Here is a 12284-nt window from a genome sequence, read left to right as displayed (position 1 = left end):
AAAAGCTTCTAGTTCCTAGTCTTTACGCCTTATATACATTTCTGCTTTCTGCCATCATTCCCTGGGATTAAAGACTCACTTTCTGGGATTAAAGGCATGAGTCACCATGCCTGGCTGTGGCCTTGAACACACAGAGATCCTGGTAGATCTCTGCCTCTGGAATGCTAGGATTAAAGGCATGTGCTACCACAGCCTATCCTCAATATTTAATATTGTGGCTGTTCTGTTCTCTGACCCCAGACAAGTTTATTAGGGTGCACAATATTTTGGGGAACACAATACCACCACAATACAGCTAAGCCATAGTTTAGCTGGATGATTATAAATATTTTAGTTAACTATTTTAAATTAAATAATTACTCCATTTTCCTCCTCTTTCCTTCCTCCAATCCTTTCTCTATATCCATCCTTTGCTCCCTCTCGAGAGCCTGGCCTCTTTTTCTTTAAATGTTATTATTACATATTTTTACAAATGCATAAATAAATAAATACAACCTCAGCTATTTAGTGTTACATGTATGTATATATTGGTATTGAATAACCAATTAAGGGATTCATCCCTAGGGAAACCTATTTCTCCCACTCTCTGCATTCCTTAGTTGCCTACAGTTCTTTGTCTATGGGTGCAGCCTCTCCCCTTCTGTGAGATTTTCCCCTTCTGTGTTAGCATGTCCATTGTCAGACTTCTTCAGGTCTTGTTTAGGCAGGCATATTGTTGAAGCATCATGGGTGAAATTTCAGAGTCATTTCTAGAAGGGTCAATCTCACAGCAGATTTACTGGTTCTCTAGCGTTTGCAACCTTCTTGCCCCCTCTTCCATGATGTTCCTGGAGCCTTAGGGTCATGAATTGTGTTTCAGACATATCAATTGGGGCTGGATACCTCATGATCATTTGTTCTCTGTGTTTTAACAAATCATACATATTAAGGACTTTGTCAATCTTGGTAAGTTATACTGGATTTTGTTTAATTAGGATATTTGCAAGCATATAGTATGTTGCCTTATAATTCTATGTTGAATGGATTTAACTAACCCTTAATTTACTGAGTCCTAAATGTAGACAGATGCATTTAAATATATTAGTAAACAAATTAACCAGTGAAATTGTTTTCTAAAATAGATTGGACAAAACTTGATTTGTTAATAGGTTTATTAATTATTCTACCAAATATCTTACACTGGTTTCCTCTTTTCCAAACTAATATTATTAGTAACAGTTTAACCAAGCAGGTTCTATATCCACATATGGGGAAGTAAAAAAGACAAAATATTTATTGCTATAGCCTAAAGCAATTATAGTACTTAATCATAAATAGCAAACACAGATTTTTGTAAATGAGAAGTATCTAACTGACACTTCAAATTATATTTTATGTCAAAATACTATAGACATTTATAGAAATTGATACAACATTTTTCATTTGATGACTAGCTGTTTGACTTGATATAACTATACATCACTGGAATTCAGTTGTATGTTTTTTTAAAAAGAGCATCATAATAATTATTGTTTCTAAATCCTTAGTCTCAATTAAACCAGTACCAAAAAGATGTTTCAAAAAGAGAAGGAAATTGTAGTGACTTCCAATTTAAGCTTCATGAACTGACAAGCTTGCTGGAAGAGAAGGATTCTCTTATAAAGCGTCAATCAGAGGTAAGAAAAAGAAGAGGAAAATTCAGGGTGGAGAAGAAAAGTATAATTAGGTTCTGTAGAACAATTACTTCTCATGTATTAGAAAAGGACACATTGAACTGCAGAGATGGTTCAGCTGTTAAAGGCTAAACTCTTAAAACTTTAAGGAAAGAACACATTACCAAGACATACTTTACTACACATGAGAGTATGTATGTGAATAGTAAGATTTCTATTTGAGAAACAATTCAACTGAAGGCAGGAATTGAAGTTAAAGAAAAAAAGACCGGTGTTATTCCTTTACTATTTCTAAGACATTTAATTTATATTTCATTAGCAGCAAAATTCCCCAAAGCCTGTGAGCTCATTCTAAGGCCATGAACTCCTCTTTCATTAAAGAACTGTATTATATCAGCAGCATGTAGCCCCAAATCTGTCACACAATAGGTACTAAAGGAACTATTAAAAACAATGGGCTGATATTTAAAAAATGGCACTTGCAGTAACATTCATTATAAATTCCTGTTTGGATTCTGCATCTACTTCCTTACTGAAATTTCACCATCGTCATTATTATTCATTAACCTTTAATTGTTCAGTACAAACAAACAAACAAACAAACAACTCACATTCTCATACTGAGAGAACCATGTCCAGTTAATTGTTGATATCCTACCTTAGTTAGTGGGGTTCTTGGAAGGCTTGTTTAGCATTTTGGCTACTGTGGATCAACATTAGTAGGATTAGAACACTACATAAAAACAAAACAGGGGGAGTGGTGGAGGTTGTTCTTAGTAACCTTATTACCTCATGTTTATATTTCTGTTTAAATAATCATTATGTTTTATTTGTAAGGAACTCTCAAAGTTGAGACAGGAAATATATGCATCCCATAACCAACCCTCCAGTAGTGGAAGGACTACAATCACCACAAAAAAGTAATGTACTTTATTGTGACATTTTAATATGTGAAGTTATTATAAAATTTAAGTTATTATTCTCTTAGTTGGTGTGTATATCACTAAAAAGAATTTGTTTTTTTTTACTTGTAAGCAGTTCCACTGAAGAATGAATATTCAAAAAGACACTTCTACCATGATTAGGACAATTATTTATCATAGCTATAGTATGTTAAATATTACAGAAGTAAAAACAAATAATCGGTTGTTTATTATGTATGACACAGTATGTATTTATCAGGTGATAAATAGTTAGGTTGTACTCAATTTTGGACTATTATGAACAACACTACAATGAACATCTCCATACAAGTGTGGAATGTGTACTTCAATTCATTTGAATATAGACTTAGGAGTGAAGTTTGCTGGGTTGGATAGTAATAGTTTCACTGGAGGTTCTAAGGTTTCTCTACTTTTGCCAACATTTGTTAGTGTCCTTCTCTTGGACAACCTAGTTGCTGAGGTGTGCTATCCGTTTTGTAGCTTTGATTTGTATTTCGCTAGTGATGACACTCTTGCATTATGTCATATATTTCACATATACGTCACAATATATTTATATGTATGATGCATATATAAACATAAAATACACATATTCTTTGGATTGAGTTCCATTAAATTCCTTTTCCACTTAGAGTTGACTAGTTTTGATTGTAGAATCTTAGTTTTACTCCATTGATCTCTCTGTATTTATGTCACTGTCACACTAATATTAATCCTATGGGTTTTAGTAAGTTTAAAGCCAGATTATTTTTCCTACTAGTTGACTCTTGCTTTTATATATGACTCTTAGGATAAGTTTGTAGAATTATGTAAAACACAATGTATTTAAACCTTGTTAAATTCTCACTGCATTTCATAATTAATATATATATATATATAATATTTTATTTCTTATCAACATCTTAAAAATAGTAAATATTCTAATGCACACATATGGGGACTTTTAAAATTAAAGCCTATCTTTAACTCATTCCTTCCTCACCAAATTCTTTATTCCTTTGGCTGAAGTATATATAGGTCTTGTGCATATTGTCACCATCACCGTGAGTTCATTTGTGTGCCTGCCCTGTTGTTTCTGGAAAACACTGTTTCCTTGATCTTATTGACCACTTCTGATTCTAAAGTCAATTCTTGTTTTTCCTTTTTTTCTAAATATGTATTTTATTTATTTTACTACCTGACCACTGTTTCCCCTCCTTATTCTCCTCTCAATCCCTCCCCCATTTCCCCTCTGCACCCCATCTATTCCTCCTCTGTCTCTATTAAGAGGAGATCAGGCCTCCCATGGATATCAGTCAAACATGGCGCACCAAATTGAAGGCTGGATGAGGCAATCCAGTATGAGGATTAGGGTCCTAAAAGCTGACAAGAGAGTCAGAGATAGCCCCTGTTCCCACTGTTAGGAGCCCCGCAAGAAGACCAAGCTATATAACTGTAACATATATGCAGAGTGTCTAGGTAGGTCCCATGCAGGCTCCCTGGTTGTAGTTCAGTCTCTGTGAGCTCCAATGAGTTGATTCTGTGGGTTTTCTTGTGGTGTTATTGACCCCTCTGACTCCTACAACCTTTCCTCCCTATCTTCAGCAGGATTCTCTGAGGTCTGCCTAATGTTTGGCTGTGGCTCTCTGCATCTGTTTCCATCAGATGCTAGATGAAGCATCTCTGATGACAACTGGGCTAGGCACCCATCAACTGAGTATAGCAGAATATCATTAGGAATCATTTCATTGTTTTTTTTTTCTAGTCATGTTTCATTCTATCCTAGGTCTCTGGGCTGTCCAGCTTCTGGTTCCTGGTCCTCCAGGAAGTATTGGGGGTGGGGTCTCTCTTGTGGCATGGGTCTCAATCTGGACCAGTCATTAGTAGGCCACTCCCATAATTTTTGTGCCACCTATACCCCAGCACATCTTGTCGGCAGGACAAATTGTAAGTTGAAGGTTATGTGGCTGGGTTGGTGTCCCAATCCCTCCACTGGAAGTCTTGCCTGGTTATAGGAGATGGCCAGTTCAGGCTCCATATTCCCCATTGCTAAGAGTCTAGAAGATATCAGAAGACTGAAAGACCTCCCATGCTCATGGATCAGTAGGATTAACATGGTAAAAATGTCCATCTTACCAAAAGCAAGTTTGATTCAACACAATCCCCATGAAAAGTCTGACACAGTTCTTTACAGACCTTGAAAGAATAGTACTCATTTCATATGAAAAAAAAACAACAAAACCAGAATAGATAGATAGTCCTGTACAATAAAGGAACTTCTGAACTTATTACCATCCCTAATTTCAAGTTGTACTTCAAAGCTATAGGAAAAAAGTGCATGGTAATAGCATAAAAACTGACAAGTAGATCAGTGAAGTTGGATCAAAGACCCAGATGTAAATCCACACACATATGGACATCTGATTTTTGATGATGAAGAAGCCAAAATTAAATAATGGAGAAAAGAAAGCATCTTCAACAAATGATCAAACTGGATGTCAGCATGTAGAAGAATACAAATAGATCCACATCTATCACTCTGCACAAAATTCAAGTGTAAGTGGATCAAACACCTCAACATGAAACCAGATACACTGAACCTGATAGAAGAGAAAGCGGGAAATAGCCCTGAACACATTGGCAGAAGATAAAACTTTCTGAACAGAACACCAATAATGCAGGCACTAAGGCTGACAATTAGTAAATGGGCCCTCATGAAACTGAAAAACATCTGTAAGACAACAGACACCATCAATAGGACAAAATGGCAGCCTTAGAATGGGAAAATATTTTCAGCAATACCACATCAGACAGGGGGCTAATATTTAAAATATATAAAGAACTCAAGAAACTAGACATCAACACACCAAATAACTCAATTAAAAGTGGGGTACAGGCTCTAAATATAATTCTCAACAGAAGAATCTCAAATGGCTGATAAATACTTAAAGAAGTGTTTAACATCCTTAGCCATCAGGGAAATGCAAACCAAAACAACTCTGAGATTCCATCTTACACCTGTCAGATTCGTTAGGATTAAAAACACAAGAAACAGCTCATGCTGGTGAGAATGTGGAGCAAGGGGAACACTCCTCCATTGCTGGTGGGAGTGCAAACTTGTACAGCTACTTTGGAAATAAATATGGTGGTTTCTCAGAAAATTGGGAATGGATCTACCTCAAGACCTAGCTATACCATTCTTGGCCATATACCTAAAGGATGCTCCACCATACCACAAGGACTCTTGCTCAACTATGTACATAGAAGTTTTATTGGTAATTATCAGAAGCTGGAAACAACCTATACGTCCCTCAAATGAAGAATGGATAAAGAAATTATGATACATTTACACAATGAAGTATTATTCAGCTGTTAAAAGCAATGATATCTTGGAATTTGAAGACAAATGGCTGGAGCTAGAAAAAAATCATCCTCAGTGAGGTAACCCAGACACAGAAAAACAAACATGGTATGTACTAACTTATAAGTGGATATTAGCTGTAAAGAATAATCACACTACAATCCACTACTATACACAGAAGCTAAGTAACAATGAGGACCAAAGGAGGACCTATGTATCTCCTTGGGAAAGAGAAATAGAAGAGATCTCATGGGTGGACTGGGGTCAGGTGGGGATGGGAACCTGAGGGATCAGGTGGGGGAGGGAAGGAGGGAGAAAGTACTGAGAGAGATAACAGGAATTAGAGAGCATCTTAGGGACAACTTGAAACCTAGCACAATGGAAATTCCCAGAAATCTATGAGGCTAACCCTAGCTAAGACTCCTAGCAATTTTCTTTTTAAGAGATGATCTCACTATGTAGCACTGGTGTTGTAGTTACTTTTCTATTGCTATGAGGAGACACTGTGACCAAGGTCTCTTATAAAAATGTTAATTTGGGGTTTGCTTGCAGTTTTAGAAGATGAGTCCTTGATCATCATAGTAGGTAGCAGTAGGTAGCATGGTAGGTAGGCAGGACTGCAATGCACTGGAGCAGTAGCTGAGAGTTATATCTGGTCCACAAGCACAAGGGAGAGAGAGACAGAAAGAGAGAGAGAAAGAGAGAGAGAGAGAGAGAGAGAGAGAGAGAGAGAGAGAGAGAGAGAGAGAGAGAGAGAAAGGAAAGACTGGAATTGGGATTTTGAAGCCCACCTCCAGTCACATATCTCCTCCAACAAGACCATAACTCCTAATGCTTTCTAAGACAGCCCCACCAGTTAGGGACTAAATATTCACATTCAAACCCTTATACCTGCCTGGTTTAGAACTCTTTGTTGACCAGGCTGGCCTCCAACTCACAGAAATCCACCTGCCTCTGTCTCCCAACTGCTGGATTAAAGGTATATGGCACCATGCTCAGCTGTCTTTCAGTTAATGAGACAGAATTTGTAGTTTTCAAATTATACATCTTACACTTCTTTGCTGTGTTTTTTCATGCTATTATTAGTACAATTATTTTCCTATTTTTCCAACTCCTAGAATTATTTTCTTAATTTTATTTTCAGATCATTTATTATAGGGATATAGGATTACAGTTGGTAGTCTGTGTGTTCATTTTATATTCCTCAAGGTTAAAGATCTGTTATTTATTTTTTTACTGAACCCATCAAAATTATTTTATATGAGATCATTTCATTTGAAAATAACTTCTTCATTTTCAGTCCTTTTTCTTACCTAATTACCCTGATACTTCCAACACAATGTTAAATAGAAGTAGGAAAGGGATTTTTTTTCACTTTTCCTGATCTTAACAGTGTGTGGGTGAAATCTACTCTTTACTTTTCAAAAATGATGTTAGCTGTAAGTTGTTATCTAATTGAAGATATTCACTTTTATTCCTTATGGAGTTCTTTTTCAAGCTATGACAGTGTGTGGTTCTATAAATAATATATTACATTAAGTGATTTTCAAAATGGTAAAATCTCATATTGTTTGCGTCAAATGCTCTTGTTCATGTTATCCAATTATTATTATACGTTATTAGATTAGGTTTACTAGCATTTTTTTTTTAATTCTACATTCACAAATGCTATTCATCTATTTTTTTGTTTTTTGTTTATTTGTTTGTTTGTTTTACTCTTGTGATATATTTCTGGTTCTGGTAGCAGGTTACAACTTACTTTAGAGAATAAAATCAAAAGTGTTTTTTAAATCTTAGTCTTTGGGAGAGTTTCCAAGGATGAGCATTAATTCTGTAAATTTCTGATACACTATACTAGTTGCAAATATTTGAGGATTGTTTTTCCTTTGTGGGAAATTAGTTTCTGTTTGTTTTGTTTTTTTTTTATGCTTTTTCTGTTTGTTCTTGGATAGATTTACTCTTGGTATTCCCTCAAGAATTTATTCATCTCATCTGTGTTACCTAGTCTTTTCACGTACAGATTTTCATAGTACTTTTATATACTGATTTTTATTTCTTCAAAGTCAGTAATACTGATTTTCCCTTTTCCCCATGTGATTTTAGTAATTTGAGTTCTTTCATTTTTTTTTTCTTGGTCAATATGTATTAACTTTCCCTTGTCATTTATATTTTTATTTTTATTGATTAAATTGGTACACAATGCACTCTGTTTACTCTCACTTCCCGTTGTCTATTTCCCTCTCATCTATCACCTACCCCTCTTTTCTCCAAATCCCTTTCCCAGGTCCATGCCTTTTTTATTTTTCAGCATCAATAATTTTTACTATGCAATTTTATCAGTTTGAGACCTTTCTCTTTTTCTTGGTCAAACTAATGTTAATTATTTAGAAATAATTTTGATCTCAGTAATCTCTATCTCCATCTAATCTTTAAAATTTTATTTTATACGTGTGTGTGTGTGTGTGTGTGTGTGTGTGTGTGTGTGTGTGTGTTAGCTTTCTCTTATTTAAAGGTTTCTAAGAAACAAGCCTAGGTGATTGGGATTGTTCTTTTCTTATAAAAAAGGCAATATAGCTGGAATATTTTCTCTTGAGCCTTACTTTCACTGTATTGCCTAAGTTTAAGTATGCTTTATTATTGTAGTTGTTTAGATTATTTCCTTTTTTTTTCATTTGTGCTATGAATGGAACACAGGGCTTCATACATAACGAGCAGGCAAGCACTGTGAGACATTTACTGCCAGCTTCTGAAAAATATTTTGTGATTTTTTTTTTTGAGGGGGTATACACTCATCAACTGTATCACTTAACTTACAAAATGTTTGTGAATTTCCAATTTCATTCCATTTTAACTAGAACATACTCTGTTTTTCTTAAAGTTATTGAGTCTCATTTCATAGTCTAACATTTAGTCTATCCCACCCAAAATTTCATATATATTCAAAAATATATATTATAATTCTTTTTAGAAAAAAAAACTATTGATGTCCACTAGGCACAGATGTAAAATGCTATTAAAGCCTATTTCCATGTTCACATTCTGTCCAGTTTATTATGTATAGAAAGTGGTTACTGAAACCTCCAAATATTATTTACTTATTTCCATGTTCAATTCCGTCCAGTTTTGGTTCATGTAATTTTGAATTCTGTCATTAGGTACATATATGTTTATAATTTTTGTAATGCCTTTTGAAATTTTCTCCAGAATTTCTTTTTTTGAAATTGTGTTTATTAGTCTGTGCATGCCATGATATACATATAGTGATCACAGGAGAGCTTATGTGAATTGATTTCCTTATTCCACCAAGTGCATTCTGAGGATTGAACTCAGGTCACCAGGCTTGAAAGAAAGGGTCTTGACCTGGTTAGTTAATTAATATCTTGGCCTTCAGTTTCTTATAGTGCAGTCTTGCATAAGTCTTTAAATTCTCAAAGCCTCTTCCCAGTGACATACTTCTTCCAACATGGCCAGACCTCCTAAATGTCCCCAGACAATTCTACCAACTAGGGACCAAGCATTCAAATCTCTGAGATTATGACAGATATCTCATTCAAACTACCACACAGAAGTTTCAGTCCATGGTTGTTTGGTCTCACTGCCTTTATTTAGGCCTATGATAAGACAGAAATTCTTAGCAATGAGCACATGGCAGAAGTAGCTCTTTATCTCATGACAGTCAAGAAGCAAAGATGACAGGACAGGCCATGATCTCAACATCTTCTAGGGTACACCTCCAATGAACTAAGTTTCTTTCACTCGATCTCATCTCCTAAAGGTCATGTCACTTCCTAATAGTGCTACAGAATGGCAACCACATCTGCTTTTTCTAAAACTTACCTACATTATAGCAGAATTTTCTGCTGTATGGTATATATGTTATAATCATTTTGTTCTAAGGCTATTTTTTACATTTAGGGAATTATTTTTGTTTGCTTATTTTTTAAATAGTACAACTAGCTGGTTCTTTATATAATTGAAAATTTACTGTTAGAAAGCATATTAAAAACCCTTATACTTATGGCAATTATCTATAATGTGTGCTGAAATCTACCATTTTGTTTGATGTTTGCTGTTTGTTCAACATTCTCCTTATTCCTCATTTTTTTTCCATTTTTTTAAATTTTAGGTTTTCTTTCATGATATAAATCATTTGTTAATTGTTTATTATGTGTATTTGTTTTCATTGTTACTTTATAGTTTATAATATATAGTATTCTTTAGCCTAGCAATCTACCTTCAAACACTATTATACTTATCATAGGTAGCATATTTCTACTTACTCTTTATGATCTTTTTGTTATTTTTACCATATATACTTTCTCATATACATTATGAAAAACGTTTTACTTTTAAAAGTTAACTACCTTTTAAAAACATATTAATAATAATAAAAACAATATTTTAGGTTTCTCTACATAATTATCTTTTCTGATTCTATTCATTCTTTATCCTGGATCCATATTCTTATCTAGTATCACCTTTTATCTGGCTACATTTTTGTGCTGCTCTTCTAGCGAACAATTCTCTTGGCTTTTAAGTTGGAAAGCAGTCTTTTTTAAAATTTTTTATTCATTTTACATACCAACCACAGTTCTCCCTCCTCCCTCTCCCACCTCCTCCCTCCAACCCATCCCCCATTCTCTCCTCCAAAAGGTAAAGGCCTCCTCTGGGGAGTCAACAAAGCTCCTACCCCCTGTCTTAAGGCTGAGCAAGGCATCCCGCTATAGGGAATGGGTTCCAAAAAGCCAGCTCATGCACCAGGGATAGATCCTGGTCATACTTCCAAGGGATCCATCAATCAGACCAAGCTACACAACTGTCTCCCACATTCAGAGGGCCTAATTTGGTCCAATGCAGGCTCCACTGCTGTGAGTCAAGAGTTTGTGAGTTCCCAGGAGCCTGTAAAGCAGTCTTTATCTTATCTTTTTATTCAAGTGAGAATATGTGACAGGTATATGCTCCACTAATCACACTGCATGGCTGAATCCCTGGAAAGTATAAACCTTTACATAAACTGTGTTTTCTCATTTGATTTTAAAACAGATATTATCAATATCAGCATATCATGTTTTCCTTTATTAAGTACTGATGTTTTACCTGTTCTCTTAAAGAATGTATATATCTGAATATTCAGCATCACTAATCTTGTGCTTTAGGAAGATAAAATGGTTATGTGTGGTATCATTAGTTGACCTGATAACAAAGAAAGTTGAGTTACTGTGAGTAGCATATATGACATGGATACATTAAGTAAAGGAATAATAGATACACAGAATATAATACAACAGAACAAGATTTTATTACCCTACTCAGGATGGTGCAATATTTATAATTTAAGAATTATTTATTTGGAGGATTTTCATCTAGTATTTTGGGACACATTTGCCAAGGAGTGTTGGAACTGTCTTAGTCAGGGATGGGGCAGAATACTGCTTTTTTCTGTGTAGAGAATAGCACTAAAGAGATCTGCCCCACAAGATATGGCTGTGGTGTATATTATCGTGCCACTTTAACTTGATAAGGTTTCTGAAATCCGTTTGTTTTCCTTTTTCCTGTCCTGTAAACATGAAAAATTCTCTAAGCAGTGAGCTCATTATTTATGGTACTTATTTTATTTTTATCTTTTCTGTGTATCATTGTCCTGTGCTACCAATGATCCATCATGGACAGAAGCAGAAGTTTCTTTCTCCCTTTTACTAAACATAAAAACAGTGAGAGTTGCTCTTTTATATTGAGAAGGCATTTCATTTGAGACTAATAAAAATGATTCAGCAATAAATTGATTTAAACAAGTGACTGGAAATGGGAGTGGCTACAAATAAAACTTATTTCATAATACTTGTATTTATGTTTTTGGTGTATAGGTACAGGACACAATATCCAATCCTAGGACTCCTGTATGATGACTATGAATATATACCACCAGGAAGTGACACACAGACTATTGTGATTGAGAAAACTGAAGACAAATGGACTTGTGTAAGTTTATTTGGGCATTTCTAGTCTGTTTTAATTAATTATATACTTATAACTTTGAAAAATTAGGTAAAATATCAAATGCCATAGACAATTTGAAGGGAAATGGAGCATGAATGTGCATGTATCAATAGAATATGTTTTGTAATCTTGAATGTGGATATGTATCACCTTTCATTTCTTTAAAATCTGAAAATAGAGTTGTGTCTATTTTCTCTCTACACTGTAAAACCCTCCAGCTGAAAATTCTAGAGTTTAATGTAAGGCTAAATAACCATGCAAATGATATGGACTCTAATATTTACTTTCTACAACTTCCTTCAACATAACCAGACAACATAGATATCAACACCATTCTAAATAATTCAACCC

General features: G+C 34.7%; 1 protein-coding gene across 1 annotated transcript in view; it reads left to right on the top strand.

Annotated features, from left to right (window-relative positions):
* Pof1b (POF1B actin binding protein) overlaps nucleotides 1–11939 on the top strand; it is a 71254-nt gene extending 59315 nt beyond the window's left edge. Inside the window, exons 13-15 of the mRNA XM_036173880.1 lie at nucleotides 1527–1655; nucleotides 2490–2572; nucleotides 11801–11939. Coding sequence (XP_036029773.1) covers nucleotides 1527–1655; nucleotides 2490–2572; nucleotides 11801–11939 — 351 coding nt within the window. The remainder of the gene's footprint in view (nucleotides 1–1526; nucleotides 1656–2489; nucleotides 2573–11800) is intronic.
* Nucleotides 11940–12284: the final 345 nt, after the last annotated feature.

This window comes from Onychomys torridus, chromosome X, assembly GCF_903995425.1.
Source record: "Onychomys torridus chromosome X, mOncTor1.1, whole genome shotgun sequence".
Taxonomy (NCBI): domain Eukaryota; kingdom Metazoa; phylum Chordata; class Mammalia; order Rodentia; family Cricetidae; genus Onychomys; species Onychomys torridus.
The sequence above is the reverse complement of the archived record's forward strand: the minus strand, read 5'-3'. Positions and strand labels throughout refer to the sequence as shown.